The sequence below is a fragment of the Tauraco erythrolophus genome, chromosome 1 (genome assembly GCF_009769465.1).
Source record: "Tauraco erythrolophus isolate bTauEry1 chromosome 1, bTauEry1.pri, whole genome shotgun sequence".
In the NCBI taxonomy this organism is placed as follows: domain Eukaryota; kingdom Metazoa; phylum Chordata; class Aves; order Musophagiformes; family Musophagidae; genus Tauraco; species Tauraco erythrolophus.
Window position 1 is genome coordinate 135,568,197 of NC_141465.1, and position 19,357 is coordinate 135,587,553.

General features: G+C 43.3%; 1 protein-coding gene across 2 annotated transcripts in view; it reads right to left on the reverse strand.

Annotated features, from left to right (window-relative positions):
* FCHSD2 (FCH and double SH3 domains 2) overlaps positions 1-19,357 on the reverse strand; it is a 204,058-nt gene that overhangs the window by 26,738 nt on the left and 157,963 nt on the right. Inside the window, exons 10-13 of one of the 2 annotated variants that reach the window (XM_086615141.1) lie at positions 17,643-17,738; positions 16,564-16,635; positions 5,089-5,205; positions 3,424-3,528 (exon numbers count right to left, since the gene is read on the reverse strand). In XM_086615141.1, coding sequence (XP_086471267.1) covers positions 3,424-3,528; positions 5,089-5,205; positions 16,564-16,635; positions 17,643-17,738 — 390 coding nt within the window. The remainder of the gene's footprint in view (positions 1-3,423; positions 3,529-5,088; positions 5,206-16,563; positions 16,636-17,642; positions 17,739-19,357) is intronic. The other variant, XM_086615149.1, reaches the window with a different exon arrangement.

Below are 19,357 nucleotides of genomic sequence, written 5' to 3' on the forward strand. Positions count from 1 at the left end.
TGTGTAGTGACAGGACACGGGGCAATGGCTTTAAACTGGAAGAGGGGAGATTTATATGAGATCTAAGGCAGAAATTTTTCACTCAGAGGGTGGTGAGGCACTGGAACAGGTTGCCCAGAGAAGCTGTGGCTGTCCCATCCCTGGCAGTGTTCCAGGCCAGGTTGGATGAGGCTTTGGGCAACCTGGTGTAGTGGAAGGTGTCCCTGCCCATGGCAGGGGGGTTGGAACTGGATGGTCTTTGAGGTCCCTTCTAACCCAAACCATTCCATGTTTCTATGATTAATGGTTCTGAAATTACTTACTAGTGCCACTCAGAGTGGGGACTAGTAAGGGTTGAAGCTAAAAGAAAATGCCATTTCTAAGTAAAAGTAAAAAAGTTTTCTGAATTCTCTTATTAGTTTCTCTTAAAAAAAAAAATCTACACTATAAAAAACTTATGTGGCAATACAGAAAAGTCACAAACACAAAGTGGTTCAAAAACTCAGAGACAACTCCAGGTCTTTGAAATCCACAGTGGAAAACTTGTATGAAAAGAGAAGGAAGAAAGTCAGTAAAAATCACCCAGCCACTGAGTCTTCGCAGACTTCAGTACTTGGCATTTTCACCATGTTCTGTTGTAAAACAGAATGTGTGTTAAATATGAGAAAGAAAAGGGATGGTTTAACTCCAACACACTGGGAGGCACTGGAAAACCACGGAAATCGATGATTTGTCTATATCAGATTCCTACCAAATCCTGTAAAACAGAGAAACCTGAGAAAAGGATTCGTGCTCTCTACCTCTCCGGAGCACCGGTCGGTGTTTGTAAGGATGCACACGTGTGACTCCACATTTGCTCCTGATTACATTTGGGAATCACATGCTGTATTTTTCCCCTTCGTTGCTTTTATGAATCACCTTCTTGGCCGTGCACTTCTCGCCCAGTATGTTTCCCACCAGAGCTCTGTTCCTCTCTCTCTGCTTTTGGAAAAGACCGCTGCCTTCCGCAGCGCACTACGGGGTTTATTTCTGATCTCATATCTCTATTTTTTGAAGATATACATAAATCTTCTGCTTCTTGGCACTTTGCTTCTATCCTCAGTTATATTCTGTGGCTGTGGCCAAGGAAACAATTTTGTCTCAAGTTCTTTTAGGTAAATCTATCAGAACAGCCACATTTCTGCTGGGTAAAAGCCCTCGTGTGCTCTCAAATTTCTTCTTTGCTGCATCTGCACGGGCAGAAACTGGTGTGTCACTCCTGCCTCTGTGCTCCCTGAATCATCCATAAAGGACCACCACCTAATTTCCACTGCGGAGATCCTTCTTTGCCTTTACTACTGCAGCGCGCACTTCTAAAAATCTTGACTTTCCGGAATTTAACAAATAAAAAATACTCTTGTCAGTTTTTCTCTCCATCACCTCCCCCATTAAAACGTTATCTTTTTGCTCAGTTTCCACTGATTTATTGAGTTCTGTTACTTAAAGAATCATAGAATCATGGAATGGGTTGGGTGGGAAGGGATCTCAAAGATCATTCAGTTCCAACCCCCCTGCCATGGGCAGGGACACCCTCCACTACACCAGGTTGCCCAAAGCCTCATCCAACCTGGCCTTGAACACTTCCAGGGATGGGGCAGCCACAGCTCCTCTGGGCAACATGTTCCAGTGCCTCACCACCCTCAGAGGGAAGAATTTCTTCCTCAGATCCCATCAAAATCTCCCCTCTTTCAGTTTAAAGCCATTGCCCCGTGTCCTGTCACTACACACCCTTGTCCAAAGCCCCTCTCCAGCTTTCCTGTAGCCCCTTTAGGCACTGGAAGGTGCTGGAAGGTCTCCCCGGAGCCTTCTCTTCTCCAGGCTGAACAGCCCCAACTCTCCCAGCCTGTCTCCAGAGCAGAGGTGCTCCAGCCCTCGCATCATCTCCGTGGCCTCCTCTGGCCCCACTCCAGCAGCTCCATGTCCTTCTAGTGTTGGGGACCCCAGAGCTGAAGGCAGCACTGCAGGGGGGTCTCAGGAGAGCAGAGCAGAGGGGCAGAATCCCCTCCCTTGACCTGCTGCCCACGCTGCTCTGGGTGCAGCCCAGGACACGGCTGGCTTTCTGGGCTGCAAATGCATTCTTAAGATTTGCAACCACTGAAGTTCCAGACTGATTTCACTTGTACCTTTTATAGTATTTTTGTGTGAGAACATTCTCCTCTGCAACTTCCTGTCTTGGTTTTTCTTTCCTTCTGCTGCTGCTTTTATCTTTCATTCTCTCGCTCTCTATCCTTGCGTATTTAATCATTAACTATAGACACATCGAAGTACTTTGGAGTACAGTCTGTTCGAAACAGTTTAGTAAAATAAAAGGCTATTGCATTTAAAACCACTTTCTGTTAAAAAAGCATATTCTGGGTTTGTTTTGAAGAGAAGCTAACATTTATCACAGCAGCAGGAGGAATAATTCTACTCTGTATTTTCTAACCTCTTGAACTGTTAATCACATTCCTCATTACATCAGGTACTCTGAACATCCAGCGGGATGAGAAGCACTTTACTGAAACGATTACGCTCACTCCACAGTTTTAATTAAGCAACTCACTCAGCCAAAAATTAATAGATTGGTTCCTGTTGCTCACAATAGGTTTTTTTTGAATCACTGGCCATGAAAACAGTTAACTTTTACCAACCCAACACGGGCAGTCGAGTATGAAGTCAGTTTATCTTTTCACGAGTCTTTTGTAACCCAGAACAGGTCACATAAAGCTCTGTAACCTTTTCAGAAGTACCTCGGAGTGAAAATAGAAAGAGATACAGAGATTATTTCAAATGTTTTCCCACTGACATTACAAATTAATACGGATATCACAAAACACCAGAACAGAAGGCACATCAGCGTGTGGCAGTTCCTTCTAGAAGCCAAAAAGCGTGAAGACAGAGATATCATCACCATTTTCTGGTATTAATTCCTTCAAGTAGAAGGAAACTAGTAAAGTTGAGCTTGTTTTTTCTCTATTTAAGACAAAGCCCCTAAATATAGAGATTCATAGAATCATAGAATGGTTAGGGCTGGAAGGGACCTTCAAAGGTCATCTAGTCCAACCCCCCTGCAAGGAACAGGGATATCTCCAACAGGATCAGGTTGCTCAGGGCCTCGTCCAACCTGGCCTTGAACGTCTCCAGGGACAGAGCAAGGGGATTCTTGCCCTTTGCACAACAGTGGAAAACAGAGCAAGCTTAGTCACTCTTCACCATGAGTTTTTTTTCATACTCATCTCGAGTCTTTCATTAAGTTGATTCAGTGATTTGAGAAGTTTGAAATTGAGGAAAAAATCAGTGACATCTGAAAATTCCCTGATTTTTGATGCTAAAAGCTTACATTTCCACAAACAAAAATTAAATAGCTGTAACACAAATCCTTCTGTGGTAAGAAGCTGCAACATGTCAAAAGAATTTCTCTCTTACTTCAGCCTTGCGAATACTCTCTCTGGCTTCATCTATTTTCTGCTCCAGTTCTGCTCGGGTTTGCTCAGACATCACAGGCCCGTGGCATTCCAGCTCTTCAAGTGTCTGTCAGGAAGAAGAAAACACACCACAGATGTACTAAATGCCAGCAAGTCATTCTACACGATAAATATTTACGACAACTCAGGGAAATGATTGTTTGATTAGATGCTGGGTTGACTGATGAAAGTCCGCTCCAAGAAAAAAAGAAGACAACCCCAGCAAAACATCATTTAAAAGCAAAGGATTTCACATGGAAATTCCACTTAGGGGAACAAGAAACATCTTCAACATCTTCAAGAAAACATGATATGTGGAATGAATCAGCTCATCTCTATGTTGCCATTTCCATATTTTAAATGGATATGTTGCTCCGTGTTTATGTCAGGTTGGAAAAGGGCATCTTAAACACGGAGTGGGAAGTTGCTAATGGTGGCCCTGGCGCAGGGGAAGCCAAGACACATTTGCTGCATCTGCAGGAAAACTGAGTCCAGAGAAGAGTTTGCTGAATCATGGAAGACACACTGGGGTTTCTTAGTTTGGTGTAATGTGATAGGACAAGGGGCAATGGCTTTAAACTGGAAGAGGGGAGATTTCGATGGGATCTAAGGAAGAAATTTTTCCGTCTGAGGGTGGTGAGGCACTGGCACAGGTTGCCCAGAGAAGCTGTGGCTGCCCCATCCCTGGAAGTGTTCAAGGCCAGGTTGGATGGGGCTTTGGGCAGCCTGGTGTAGTGGAGGGTGTCCCTGCCCATGGCAGGGGGTTTGGAACTAGATGATCTTGAAGGTCCCTTCCTACCCAAACCATTCTGTGATTCTATGATTCTATGGCTGCACTGGTCCAAATTAAATATAACGAAAGCATGTGACTGCAGAAATCTTCACGAGTGATCTGCAAAACTGGGACTGGTTCAGTGACTGTTATTTTGCGTTATATAATCTTAGGAGAAAAAGCCGAAGGAGCACCAGGTGGTAGGATGAGAATCCAGGATGCTCCCCTCCTTCCTCTGAGGAGAGCTTTTTCTATTGTATTTTGGTTACAGACTCAGTTAATACCTTCTGCCTGGTTGAAGAGGGGAGATTTTGATGGGATCTAAGGAAGAAATTTTTCTCTCAGAGGGTGGTGAGGCACTGGCACAGGTTGCCCAGAGATGTTGTGGCTGCCTCATCCCTGGAGGTGTTCAAGCCCAGGCTGAATGAGACTTTAAGCAACCTGGTGTAGTAGAAGGTGTCCCTGCCCATGGCAGGGGGGTTGGAACTGGATGATCTTTAAGGTCCCTTCCAACCCAAACCACTGTATGATATAGTGGAGATAAGAGAATCCCTGAAACTTCAGTTTGAACAGGACACGATGTAGAACAGAGGTCAGTCCGTAAGTTATTTGCAGTAAAGAAAAAACTGTAACTTCAGATTTATATGGGAATATGAAAACGTACGGACAAACCAAAAAGCTTGAGGAGCTGCTAACCTGGTAGAAAGGGTACCAAGAAAGGATAAGATGAAAATGGCAGGTTGCCCAGAGAGATAACAGAACAAAAATAATTCTGGGTGCTTGTAGCAGCTCCTTTTTCATGCACTGGGGAGCTGCAACAAAGAAAAAATGTAAACGAACGTTTTCCCAACCTACCCGTTGACTGTGGATGATGTTTTTGTGCTCACGCGCTACCCGGGTCGCCCATTTCCGAGCCTCCTTGTTGAGGCTGTGCTCTTCAGTCGTTCCAGTTTCCGATTCCAGTTGTCGACTCTGAAACAGAAAACAACAAGAGAACGAGTCATGACACAGACCCGGGGCTACCTCTGTAGATACGATGGCGTTTCGTTATTGGATAACTTGATATTACATTGGTCAGCCTGGGATCTTGTTCCACAGAAAGCAAGGAAGATTCAACAGAAACAACTCCCTTCCTTATGAACTTCGTGATGGTACCACCTTGTGGAAAGCCAACTACAAAAGCGAATCAACGTTCACAACTCAATTGTCTCCAGAAAACCAGCGTGACACTGCACACCAAACCCAGTTCTACTGCAATGAAGGATATTCGGGATAAACAAAACTGAAATACTGTTTCCCCCATCCAGCGTATCAAAGAGATGAAGAAGAAGTAGCCAAGGAAGTCACCTCATCTCTAAAGCAAACATGCATTACAGGAAGCAAAGATGAAAGGTTAAGTGTGATCCAATCGGCCACTTCGGCTCGTTCTTTGCCATTTGTCACCAAATCACAAAGCCATCAAATACTTCAGAGCAGCACATCCACTTCTGTCCAGAAAAGAAATTTTGTCTGCAAAACAGCAACTCAAATTTCAAACCACATTTTTTGATAGTTTCATCTTATGCTTGCTTTTATTGTGTCAATAACAACAACAAAAAAGAATTTCTCCTCCTCAAGACATGCCAACTAAAGCAAGATGTAGTCCCCTGTTGTCTACAGACTGGAACCCATTTGACACTCTGAAGACAGACTTCCCAGAATTTAATTACTGAAACCATTCCCAACCTTTCTGTTGTATCTCAGTGTTTAGGATTTAAATCAGTCTCAATCTTTCCACTGAAGGAGATTTCCTGATATTTCTTCCGCATTTGTGGGTGTTCTGTACACTTTTACTGCACCTATACTGCACAAAGATAAGTAACCTAATAACGATTAAGTTGGAGAGAGTCCAACGAAGGGCCACGGGGATGATGAAGAGGCTGAAGCATCCCTGCTCTGGAGACAGGCTGAGAGAGCTGGGACTGTTCAGCCTGGAGAAGAGAAGGCTCCGGGGGATCTCACCGATGTATATAAATATGTAAAGAGCAGGTGTAAACAGGATGGAGCCAGGTTCTTGTCAGTGGTGGCCATAGACAGGATCAGAGGCACAAGAGGTTCCCTCTGAACATCAGGAAACATTTTTTCACTGGGAGGGTGACCAAGCACTGGCACAGGTTGCCCAGAGGAATATCTCTGTCCTTGGAGATATTCAAAAGCCAGCTGGACACAGTCCTGGGCAACCAGCTCTGGACCAGATGACCTCTGGAGGCCCCTTCCAACCTCAATCAGGCTGTGATTCTATGATTTTTTTTTTTTCTGAGCCAGTCTCATACTCTTCCCATCAGTAAAGTTAGCTGTGAGAAGACATTATATTCACCTCACCTTCCCGGGGTTTGCTCCTGGCACAACAGAACAGATTCCTACGACATGTCAAGGGAGGGGATTCTGCCTCTCTGCTCTGCTCTCCTGAGACCCCCCTGCAGTGCTGCCTTCAGCTCTGGGGTCCCCAACACAAGAAGGACATGGAGCTGCTGGAGCGGGGCCAGAGGAGGCCACGGAGATGATGCAAGGGCTGGAGCACCTCTGCTCTGGAGACAGGCTGGGAGAGTTGGGGCTGTTCAGCCTGGAGAAGAGAAGGCTCCAGGGAGACCTTCCAGCACCTTCCAGTGCCTAAAGGGTCTCCAGGAAAGCTGGAGAGGGGCTTTTCACAAGCGTGAGTAGTGACAGGACAAGGAGCAATGGCTTTAAACTGAAAGAGGGGAGATTTCCATGGGATCCAAGGAAGAAATTCTTGCCTCTGAGGGTGGTGAGGCACTGGAACATGTTGCCCAGAGGAGCTGTGGCTGCCCCATCCCTGGAAGTGTTCAAGGCCAGGCTGGATGAGGCTTTGAGCAACCTGGTGTAGTGGAGGGCATCCGTGCCCATGGCAGGGGGTTGGAACTGGATGATCTTGAAGGTCATTTGCAATCCAAACCATTCTCTGATTCTATGACATACATTTCAGTAGTTTCTCCAATTTAAGTTAATCAATAGTCCGAAAGGGATCCTCAAGAATTCTTTTTCTGAAGGACATGCTGACTCATGTGTATCTCCCTACCGAGACAGTCACTGCAGTCCAGAGCCACCCTGCATTCCTTTTTATCACAAGTCCTCTTTGGGCTGGTATCATCTTGCACAACCTTTGAGATCAACCAAAAAACCCACTTACAAACCATCACTCCAGAAGAGAGAGAACATGCTTAGTGCTGTCCAAGGCAAACAGAGGTTGTGCATGTACGTGTGAAAGAAATCACCGCTTCATGAATTTCTCGCTCTCCCTCTCTGTGGTTCAAAAGGCAGGGTTTTTCTTCATCAGGTGTAGCTTGAAACTAGAGGAGATCCCACAAGTATGAAAAGGTTGTCTAGGAAGGACAAATTCAAGGTTAGCCAGCAGGAAAAGGGTATGAGTGCAGAAAGAGAAGAGATCATTTTCAGGCTAGGTGAGAAGCCTCCAGCTGATGCAGAAGAAGAGATGGTGTTATCAGGTATTTTAGCAGGCAAAGAGGTACGATCTGTGTCGAGGGAGACAATTTTAATTCCAGCATTTGGTATAGACTGGAGTAAAATCACGAGATAAGAGGAAGTGAAACCAAAGTGATGCTGAAAGCAAGATTTTTATGTCTGTAGATCACACTGCCCTCATGGGAGAGGCAATAATACTAACTTATGCTAACATCCTAGAAGAGGATTTAATTGAAAACGAGGCAAAAATTGGTTCAGCTTGTTATTTTGTTCAGCTAAGCTCCTTTTCATCGAAATTGAATCTGGCCTTTATTCTTACTCATCCTCTTATTACAAGAGAGCTGGGGGCAGCGGATTCAAGAGGTTGTGAAGGAGATCTCCAATGGTAGAGCCAAATGGAAAGGGAAAGGAAGGAAGACAACCCCTACACACTACACTCACACACACATTTCCACCATAGGGCTCTGAAATACGATCTAATGCTTCAGATATCTCCTAGGCCACTTTCTGCCTCTATTTCAAGAAGTTGTAACTCAGCCAAGAATGCCTTAAGGCATACATTAATTGACAGCAAAAGAGGGGCGGGGGGGGGGTAACATCCCTGTGCTGCTCACAGTGACCAAAAAAAACCCCACAAAACCAACCCAAGAGGCTTTTACAATCTAATATAAAATGTCAAGATATTTCAGCTCAAAGCCAGAGACAAACGTTTCCATGAAGTTCACCCACTGCTGTTGGGACAGAGCCTCAAAGCCCGTGTTAATGGTATTTTCATAGAATCATAGAATCATAGAATGGTTAGGGCTGGAAGGGACCTTCAAAGGTCATCTAGTCCAACCCCCCTGCAAGGAACAGGGATATCTCCAACTAGATCAGGTTGCTCAGGGCCTCGTCCAACCTGGCCTTGAACGTCTCCAGGGATGGAGCAAAGAGAAAGGAACTGTTGGACGAGACGTAGAGCAGCCCAGAAGAGGAGGAGGTAAGTCATGAGCCCGTGGTTCGCTCTGGCATGAAGAGGTAAGAAGCAGAAGCTGCCTGCCAAGCAAAGAACAGGCAGGTGCAGCTCTCTTCATCCACCCCCTCGGTTTAAATCATAGAATCATGGAATGGTTTGGGTTGGAAGGGACCTCAAAGATCATCCAGTTCCAAACCCCCTGCCATGGGCAGGGAATAAAATATAATACCATTATTTAATTTATAATTAAATATTCAGTTGGTTTTTGCCTGCTTTTATTCAGGTGGCTTCATACCATCCTGTTTCTGTTTGACCTCTTCAATTATCCACACTAAGCCACTCCACTAGGTCACTGCAAAAGGTAAAGAGAACAAACACATGGATTTATTTATTTAGGCACATCCAATCCTTAAGATCACGTTTGACCTCAGGTTTTTTCCCAGCTTACTGGAGTAAGCATTTTTGTGCAGCTTTTGCCATAGTTTCCAGTTGAGTCTGAACAGTTGCAAATCTGAGCAGAACCGTTTCACATTGCCTCTCCCCTATAAAACACGACAAATTTTCAACGTTCCCATTGGTCTTGCTCCCACTCAGCATCTCATTTTCATGAAGAAAGAATACAGACTTCTTTTCAGTCTCTTGATAACCTTTCTGCGTTATCCCAAGTGTGTTTTCGGCTTTTAATCTATTTATCAAAAGCACTTGAACGGAAAAAATGAATGCAAACTTTGTGGCTGCTCCTAAGGGCATAGGAAAAAAGAAATGAATTGTTCTTGGAGCACAGTGGTTAAATTATTCATAAAGCAGTATTGTATCCAAGTGGACCTCACCCTTGCTTAAAGGTCTAAAAATAAAAAACATAAAAATGAGGTGGCAAAAAGAGTTGGGGAGAAACCTAGAGCTGTAGTCCGTGTGGATACCAAAAATACAGGCTAAAGCAGGAGACAAGATCTAGAGGCAAAATTTAGTCTCCAGAGGAAGAAACTGGAAACAGGGACCCCCACGGTGCACAAGACCAGGGAGAGCAGTGGAAACGCATGGTCTGAATACTTGGCTGAGAAGACAGCGCAAGGAGAAAGGTTTCAAATCCATCAGGACCTGGAATGTTTCCTGAATAAAGCGAGCTGGTATGGTAGGGACAGGCTCCACCTGACCTGTAAAAGACCAAGTCGCTGGCACTTAAGAAGGCTGTGATGGAACTTCTAAACAGAGGAGCAGGAGCAAGCTGACTGGCATGGAAAAGCACATGCTTCAGGAGGACTTCAAGGATGACCTGAGAAGTCTGTATCCTCAGGTAGAGACAGGCTAGAGGGATACATCAAGTAAGAAATGAAAAACCAACTGCCATTTAAATCATAGAATCATGGAATGGTTTGGGTTGGAAGGGACCTCAAAGACCATCCAGTTCCAATCCCCCTGCCATGGGCAGGGACACCTTCCACTACACCAGGTTGCCCAAAGCCTCATCCAACCTGGCCTTGAACACTTCCAGGGATGGGGCATCTACAGCTTCTCTGGGCAACCTGTGCCAGTGCCTCACCACCCTCTGAGAGAAGAATTTCTTCCTTAGATCCAATCTAAATCTCGCCTCTTTCAGTTTAAAGCCATTGCCTCGTGTCCTGTCAGTATATACTGTTGTCCAAAGCCCCTCTCCAGCTTTCCTGTAGCCCCTTTAGACACTGGAAGGTGCTGGAAGGTCTCCCCGGAGCCTTCTCTTCTCCAGGCTGAACAGCCCCAACTCTCCCAGCCTGTCTCCAGAGCAGAGGTGCTCCAGCCCTCGCATCATCTCCGTGGCCTCCTCTGGCCCTGCTCCAGCAGCTCCATGTCCTTCTTGTGCTGGGGACCCCAGAGCTGAAGGCAGCACTGCAGGGGGGTCTCAGGAGAGCAGAGCAGAGGGGCAGAATCCCCTCCCTCGCCCTGCTGCCCACGCTGCTCTGGATGCAGCCCAGGACACGGTTGGCTTTCTGGGCTGCCAGCGCACGGTGCTGGCTCATGGTGAGCTTCTCATCACCCAGCACTCCCAAGCCCTTCTCCTCAGGGCTGCTCTCCATCCATTCTCCGCCCGGCCTGTACTTTTGCTTGGGATTGCCCCAACCCACGTGCAGGACCTTGCACTTGGCCTTGTTGAACTTCATGATGTTCTTACAGGCCCACCTCTCCAGCCTGTTGAGATCCCTCTGGATGGCACGAAAGGAGCTAAACCAGAGATTTACCTGCTATAGACAGAAAAAGCAAAATTGTAGGGAAGAAGGTGGGGGAACTGAAGTGTCTGGTCCTCACCCGATTTACTAAATTAGGCTCTTGCTTAAGTGTTTTCAAGACTGGAACTCAGTGGTGGCACGACGTCCAATGACTGAATTTAACCTCTTCCAAAAAAGAGGGAAACCAAAACCACTTACCATGGCCAAGGAATGAAGGAAGAGCCAAAAAACCTGAGCTAAACATAGATGGACATTCTACTGTCCTCTCGGGGTTTGGAGTACAGTGAAAGCAGTGTTTAGTGCTAAAAATTCAATCAGTAAACCAACAGAAAGTCCTGGATGACTCCAACCAGCTAAAGGGCTTAGAGGTTAGCAACGCTGCTTCTTAAATTAACAAATGCAGACACATGTCACTTCTCCATTTTTGTCTGAAATGTTGTTGCAGGTGCAGAAGTTGCCTTACGCCAGGGACAAGACACACAGCTTCCATCCCCTTATCCAGGCAGTTATATCTGGATGCAGATGGCACACGTACAGTTAGAAGAGCAAAAAAGAACTTGGCTCCGGAGCCTAAAAGCTCCTTATTTTTTTTTTTTTGTCGCTGCAGACTAAAAAAAGCTCACTTCAAAGGAAAAAAAGCAGTAAACATTTATTGCATGCAAATCACCACCACAAAACACACCTGAAAATCACAGCCGTTTCTTTCGGAGAGGTGAAAATAAGAGGTTGCCATGCCAACGGTGAAAAGCAAGCTCAACCTTAGCATCAACGCTTCTAGGGAGGAGGAAGGGATATGCATGACATTTTTCACACTACTCAAGAGCAAAACACAGCAGTGGCAAGAAAATCCTGAGTCAAGTTTCCTGCTCGTTTTAGTCCGCTCCTGTAGAACTTATTTAATTTTAGTTTAGCCAAGAGTGAGCAAGGACTGACTTGTGTTCCAGGAAATTTTCAACATTACAAGCAGGACACCTCCCACCTTTAAAAATCAAGATTATTCGCATACAGGTGGGTTTTTTTTTCCACTCAGAAGAATAAAAAAAAGGACCTATATAATAAAAAAAGACCTATAGAATAAAAAAAGGACCTATATCCACTACTAATAGGTTACATAAACCTCTGCACATATGATAAAGCTCAAACCAACCCAACCTACTACTGCTGTTTTACAGAACCACATTCTGCTTTTTAATCTAATAAGTTAATATCTCACAGGGGTAGGTGCTGGGGGCTGCAGAAGGATAAGGAACATCCTATCAGGCAGGGAGTAAAGAAAATAATTACATTTAAACTCATCACAAGAAAGATGGTGCTGGGATATCTGAGCAGAGAAAGGGGATCCTGGGACTTCCTGTTGTTATCTGGGCTGAAAAATAGTCGCCCCATGATGGTGTGGTTTTTACTGAAGAAATTTTCTATAGCAAAATATTTAAATCTCAACAAATACTGAAGCTATTGCCTGACAGCTGGTGTAACTGAACCTCTCCTTACTAGAAGTACCCACGAAAGGAACAGTTGTACAGCCATAGGTGTGAAATAATTTACCCAGTTGGTTTTTAAGGCTGGTTTATTTTTAATTCTGGTTCAATAATTATTTTGGGGGATCACTGACCGTTAGTTAGAAATCTCCTCTCAAACGTACTACGGACACAGATTGTTGCTGCAGCTGATGCCAAAGATGTTAAGATAAGATTGCTGTAAAGGTTGTAGCTCTGTTTTTTCCCATCTCTGGTGTTTTTTTTTTGGGGGGGAAAGCCTAGAATCTTATAAGTACTGTTTTTTGTTAGGTGGCAGTGATTAATACAGCTTTTTTGTTCCTAGTGCTTGATGTTTTGGTACTAAGCACTTTTGTTATACAGCAGAGATTAAAAGCCACAAATCTCTTAATTTTTTAAAAATTTTAATCTTATTTACTTTTAAAAGTTTTTCATCTTCTCACTGCAATTAATTTCGAAATTAGAGTGCAAAATATTTTTGTGTACTTCTGCTCTCACCCTCCTAATTACCCTCATTTGCCTCATCTGTTACAGCAGCTGCGTCCACATCCAACTTTTCCAAAAATCTATAGTGCATTCGATTGTGACAAGAAATATAGAAAAATGGCTCTCATTAAGTAACCACGGGAAAAAAAGAGGACTTTTTGAATCAACCTTGACACAGAGAAAATGGATTTAATAGATATTTTCAATACAACATAAACAAAGATCTGCTTCTTAAGTGGCCACTTCCTTTTAAGTATTCCTTCTGCTCTCTAGGCTCACTGGTGGGAATTATTCGGAGCTTTGCTTAAATATTGTTTCCTGACTGTAAAAAAAAAAAAAAAAAAAGCTCTCTAAATTAAAATAAAATCAGTTAGGTAGTGAGCCAATTTCAGCTCATTATACTTAAAGTAAATCAGAAACTATGTTAAAATCCAAGCCGAGGAATTCAGTAAAATTGGTTTGAGTCATTATCAAGTTAAACAGGGAATTTGCCAGGTTCCCACTTCCATCCAGGCACATTTCTTTACCTGAATGACTGGATTTCTCCTCAGATATAATTCCTAACGCTTTATACAATGCTAAAAGTCAAGCACAACTCTTTTGGGTGTATTTAGCTTCAAAAAGTTAGAGTGAAAAATAATATTTTTACTCTGTTCTGGTATCAAAGCACAGACAATTCTAAATCCAGCAAAAGTAGTGAATTCTCTGGACTTAGTTTGGTCTTACACGATTATTTTTTATGAGCATTTATATTTCAGGAACTTCTCTGGATTTAGATATTTATATCAAACATCAAATATTTATACTCGAGTAATTCTGAAAGTAGAATATAACGTTACTTAGAAAACGAAAGGAATTTAAAAATATTTAATACTAAGTAAGTTTGAAATGCATTTTAAATATTTAAATAAATCCATCAGTAAATGCTGAGATGTATAAATACCTCAGCCTCCTTATTCTCCCAATCCACCCATAAAATTTGTCCTCTCCTCCAAGTAACGAGGGGTGAAACTGTGAAACTTTCCACTGATCTGACAGAGATGTTGTTTTTCTGCAAATTACAGCACGAAAACCACATTTTTTTCATGTCACTAAGCTGTCACAGAAATCAGATTTGGCTACATTTTTTATTTGCGTGCTCAAAAAATCCGACAGCATCAGTAACGCACGGGAGAAGCTGCAGTCACGGGCGCCACGCAGATAATAAAAAAACAGGAAAAAGACCTCAAAAGTTTAGTGTCAGCTTTTTGGTGCCGTTATCCTCCCGCGCCACGGACGCGCTTTTTGTCACCCGGCTCGTTTTCTCACGTGATAACATGGGGTTGGAGGAAAAAAACCCATCTTTTCCAAACAGGAAACAGAGAAAAGCTGCCTAATTTCCTTTCCATTTTGCCCGTTGGCTTATCTGTGAGGCACGGGGCCAGCGTGTTTGCAACCCAAGAGATTTCTGCAGATTTAATAAAAATCCTTGGCCTCGTAGACCCTTTTATTTTTTCCATCTTGGGAATTCATTCATGGAAAGGATTAGTGGGAATTTCTCAATGATTTCTTACGGACTACTTTTAAAACCACTCACTTGTTTAAAGGAAAATGGTTTGTTTCAAAAAATAAAAAATCCCTCACCTTTTAAAAAAAATGGAATTGATGTCAAATTGAAATGACCTGAGACATTGAAACAACCTAAATATTTTAGTAAGGTGAACAGATGTATAAAGTTAAGCTCAAAACAGGTTTTTTAGGTAAGGGAAAACAGCTGCAAAATATTTAGTAGTGGGTTTCTGCTTGTGGACACTCATCAGTCTATATTTCTAGTGGGATGGTGGGGAAATAAAAATCCTGAAAACGCTGGTATGATGGAAAACCACTTGATACCTACCTTTTTTATGAATAGTCTCTTTTGGAGGCTCTGACTGTGCATGTTGAGAATATTCTGAAAGTAAATTACGCTGTAGGCTTTGTACTTGACTCAAGGATTGCACGGCAACACGTTCTACGTTACTCTTTGGCAATAGCTCTCTCCTCATAAACCAAAATTTTTAAATGGACCATGTAAAACTAGAATTTTCAACAGCATTCGGAGCTTTTCCTACAGCTCAGTTTCGCATCCATATCATTTACAACATTCTTCTTTCCTACAATATTCACAGTTTCATTCCAATCCTATCTAAAGGCTCCAAACTTTGACCTGAGTCACACAGTATCAGGTATTTTGTTTGAAGAGAGGTTGCAATTTGTTCTTGGAAAAGGTTAATATTAAACATTTGATTAGATGAATTAATCACATTACTTAGATTGCTTTCAGTGTCAGTCTTCAGTGTGAAAATTATCATGCATAACCCACAGAAACTTAAAGCCTATTGATTATCTCTGCAGATCATCTACAGAGAGATCATGTGGCAAAAGAATGCTTGATAAATGTTCTTCAATGAAATGCTGTTCAATTCATCAGAAAACATACAATTTCTGACAAATTCAAAAGCCTGGGCAAAAGCCCTTATTCTCCTGGACTTATTTATTAAAAATGGTGAACGTGAAAGCTGGGAGGATCCTGTCAGCTGAGCCTGCATAACTGATTCATTTGTGTGAAAACTGGGCATGGCATAAGCAGCCAGAGGCTGAAAAAATGCAGCGCAGTGACGAAATGCAGTGATGGTCCAGGCTGAGGGGTGAGTCGAGTCAAGAAGTCATTGCACCTGAGGCACTGAGACAGCTTTAGACCCCTGCACTGGAGACAGGCTGGGAGAGTTGGGGCTGCTCAGCCTGGAGAAGAGAAGGCTCCAGGGAGACCTTCCAGCACCTCCCAGTGCCTAAAGGGGCTACAGGAAAGCTGGAGAGGGGCTTTTGGCAAAGGCATGTAGTGACAGGACACAAGGCAATGGCTTTAAACTGGAAGAGGGGAGATTTTGATGGGATCTAAGGAAGAAACTCTTCCCTCTGAGGGTGGTGAGGCACTGGCACAGGTTGCCCAGAGATGTTGTGGCTGCCCCATCCCTGGCAGTGTTCAAGGCCAGGTTGGATGAGGCTTTGGGCAACCTGGTGTAGTGGAAGGTGTCCCTGCCCATGGCAGGGGGGTTGGAACTGGATGATCTTTGAGGTCCCTTCCAACCCAAACCCTTCTGTGATCCTGTGAACGACCCATTCATTGCCTTCTAAAAAGCTCCTGAAGTTCAGCAGTACAAGCAGAGCACATGTACAGTGTCAGACCACACAAGTGTCATGTCAAAGAATCATGTAATTTTTAACGTTGAAGACTTTAACAAGAGTGAATTACAGTTCTGTTTTACACGGGGATAGCCCTCTGGAAAAAGAACAAAATTAAATTAGTAATAGGACTGCATTTCATCAGAGCACAGTAATAGCCTCCAGTTGTTATACAAGCTTCCCCATTCACATTAGAGAAGTAACCAATTATACACATCACTATCTGGAGCTGTGAAATTTTAATTCATGCCCCCAAAAGATTAGAATATCAATTACAAATGCTGTGGGAGTGCCAAAGATAAGCGCGAAGCTGATCCTCACAACGCAGTTAAATTACTTCTTCCTTCTTTAATTGTAGAAAAAGCTTTTTTTTTTTTTTTCATTTTATATATATATTTATTATGCATTCTGTTGCCACCTCTACACGAGTGTGAACTGAGCATCCCGAGCCACATGCACACACGGATAACGACACGGACGCCAACGGCGGATCGTAGATACTACCAGATACCTCTGCTAGAGTCATTCTCATAGCACTGACAGGTGAGGGCTCAATATCCACCAGCTGAACTGCATTAAAACTCTGGATGCAGAGATGGCACAAGGATGAAAACACACAGCAGCAAAGGTTAGAAAGGCAGGACAAAGACAGAAAGATTCCGCTCGCTGTATTAAGAACAGCCTAAAACTTTACGGGAATAACTGACTCCGTACAAAGAAGCTGGGAGAAAAGTCAAAATCACAGGTTGTTGAAATGGAAAGACAGGGAGACTGTGTCATAAATGTTAATATTTCTGGAAAAATCACTCTTACATATCTATGAACAGAGTTGTTGAATTTAATCACCTGAACTGGAGATGAAGATGCTTCTGTTCAAGTCAGTTTATGAAAGAATTCAAGTAATAAAAAGCTGCACAAATTTCACTTTTAAAAAAAAACCTACACTTAAAACTTTTATTTCTTAAAACAACAATAGTAGAGTCGGTGGGACATCAATAACCCACTTTTATTAAGCTGCTGTTTGGAAATGTGTTGACATATTATGATTTACTTGATTTTCATGTACTTAATCATTGCTTCGGAAGCAACATATGCATCAAAATAATATTTTACGAGTGAATTCTGGAATGCAATGTTTTAACAGTATTCTTCCTAAACCAGTAACTTCTTATATGTACCTACAGGTATTCCTTGGGTGCTGTATGGACCCTTTACTTGGCACAGCATCACGCAGGCTGTAACCCAGTTTTAGTGAACGTTACGAGGACCTCACCGGCACGACAAAAAGCTGACAAAATGCAGTGAGAATTACGCTGGAAGCAGAGAAACACAGGACTGCTAGTCACAATCTGGAAGCAAAAAAAAGATTCAGCTCTTCTGTGGATGCCGTTGAGCCTGCTTGATGCTTTTGTTACCATCACCCACCTACTGCTGGTGGAAATCAGGCCACTTTCCCTTCCTTTTCCAAAAATAGCACGAGGTTAAAGCAGACTGGGATACCAGTGCGAGCTATTCTCTTACCCATTTACAACATCATTCTTAAAACCAGAGCAAGAACAAACAAATCAGGGAATTGAGGAGGGTTCTTACAGTGTCAGTGTCACTCGGTTGGAACTGGAAGGGCTGCGGTTTGTGGAACACGGAGTTCTCCTGTAAAAACAGCTGGAGATTGTAATCCCGCACCACCTGGGAAAACAACAAATGCCACTTAGCGCCGTTATTTCGCACACTTAAACCCAGGCTACATCATCAAACCAGTTTCAGACAGAGAGCAAATCTGCAGCAGGACCTCGAAGGAGACAAAAGGAAATAGGGACCCGATTCCACCCACAGTTATTCCGAAGTGACCGGCACGACACACACCGGATGACAAAGACCAAAAAAATGTATGCCATAAACCTAGGAAAAATCCCAGCGAGGCAAAACGGGGAGGAAAAAAGTCAACTATTGGGTATACAGTACGTGGTGTCACAGCCATAAATATTTTTCTCTCCTCTTGTGGATAATTCCTTGTGAGTAGTTCGTTCTTAAGCTGAAATGTCTTATTTTTGCACAAATTATTAGTTGCAGGAGCTGAAAAGACTATTTGGAATAACGCATACAAAATCAGTTACAAAATTCATCACAGTTGGGGCTGTTCAGCCTGGAGAAGAGGAGGCTCCGGGGTGACCTTATAGCGGTCTTCCAGTACCTCAAGGGGGCCTACAAGAAAGATGGGGAGAGGCTGTTCAGGAGGGCCAGTTGTGATAGGACAAGGGGTAATGGTTTTAAAATAGAGGGAGGTAGATTCAGGTTGGATATTAGGAAAAAATTTTTTACCATGAGAGTTGTAGAACACTGGAACAGGTTGCCCAGAGAGGTGGTGGATGCTCCATCCCTGGAGACGTTCAAGGCCAGGTTGGACGAGGCCCTGAGCAACCTGATCTAGTTGGAGATATCCCTGTTCCTTGCAGGGGGGTTGGACTAGATGACCTTCGAAGGTCCCTTCCAGCCCTAACGATTCTATGATTCTATGATTCTATGATTCTTTTTACTAAATTGCTTTCAGAGAACACTCCCAAAGCTTGCAATTTTGCTAAACCAAAACTATTTCAGCTACTAAATTTGTTTAATGATAGATTTCAGACAGCACGACACAGAACCCTAAACAAATCTCTCGTGTCACAATTTACAGATCCTTACAAAGAAAAACTCAGCGATTGCAACGTGAAAATATAGTATCGCTGCTTGAAGAACTCCACAGAGCATTCACTGCTTCAATTGATGAAAATGCGTAAATAGCAGCAGGAAATTATAAAAATCTATTACCAAACTGAGGGTTTAAATGTACAGAAGTATATCATAAAGATGGTATTTATCCAGAAAGAACAGCAGCATTGTGTATGATCAAGAATTCTGATTACGCTCTGTGCGTGATGGTAAATACAACTCGGGCTTTCATGCACGAAATGTTGATGCCTGCGTTACCGAAATACTGAACTGTAAAAAATTAATCTTCAGTTAAAGAAAGTAAATAGTCCTCCAGGGCCAATAACACACTCATTTCAAACAGTAAAGGGCATAATTGCTGCACCAATTTGAGCGGTTGAACGCAAACACATTCAAACGTGCAGACAACATACAGAGGCGGCATTCAGGGAGTCTGGAGTAGGAATTCCCAAACACAGAAATTTGGAAAACACTAAAGGAGGAACCACCTGCAGCTTCAGAGGATGCTCAGCACTGACCATGGCATCGAGATCATAGAATCATAGAATGGTTAGGGCTGGAAGGGACCTTCAAAGGTCATCTAGTCCAACCCCCTG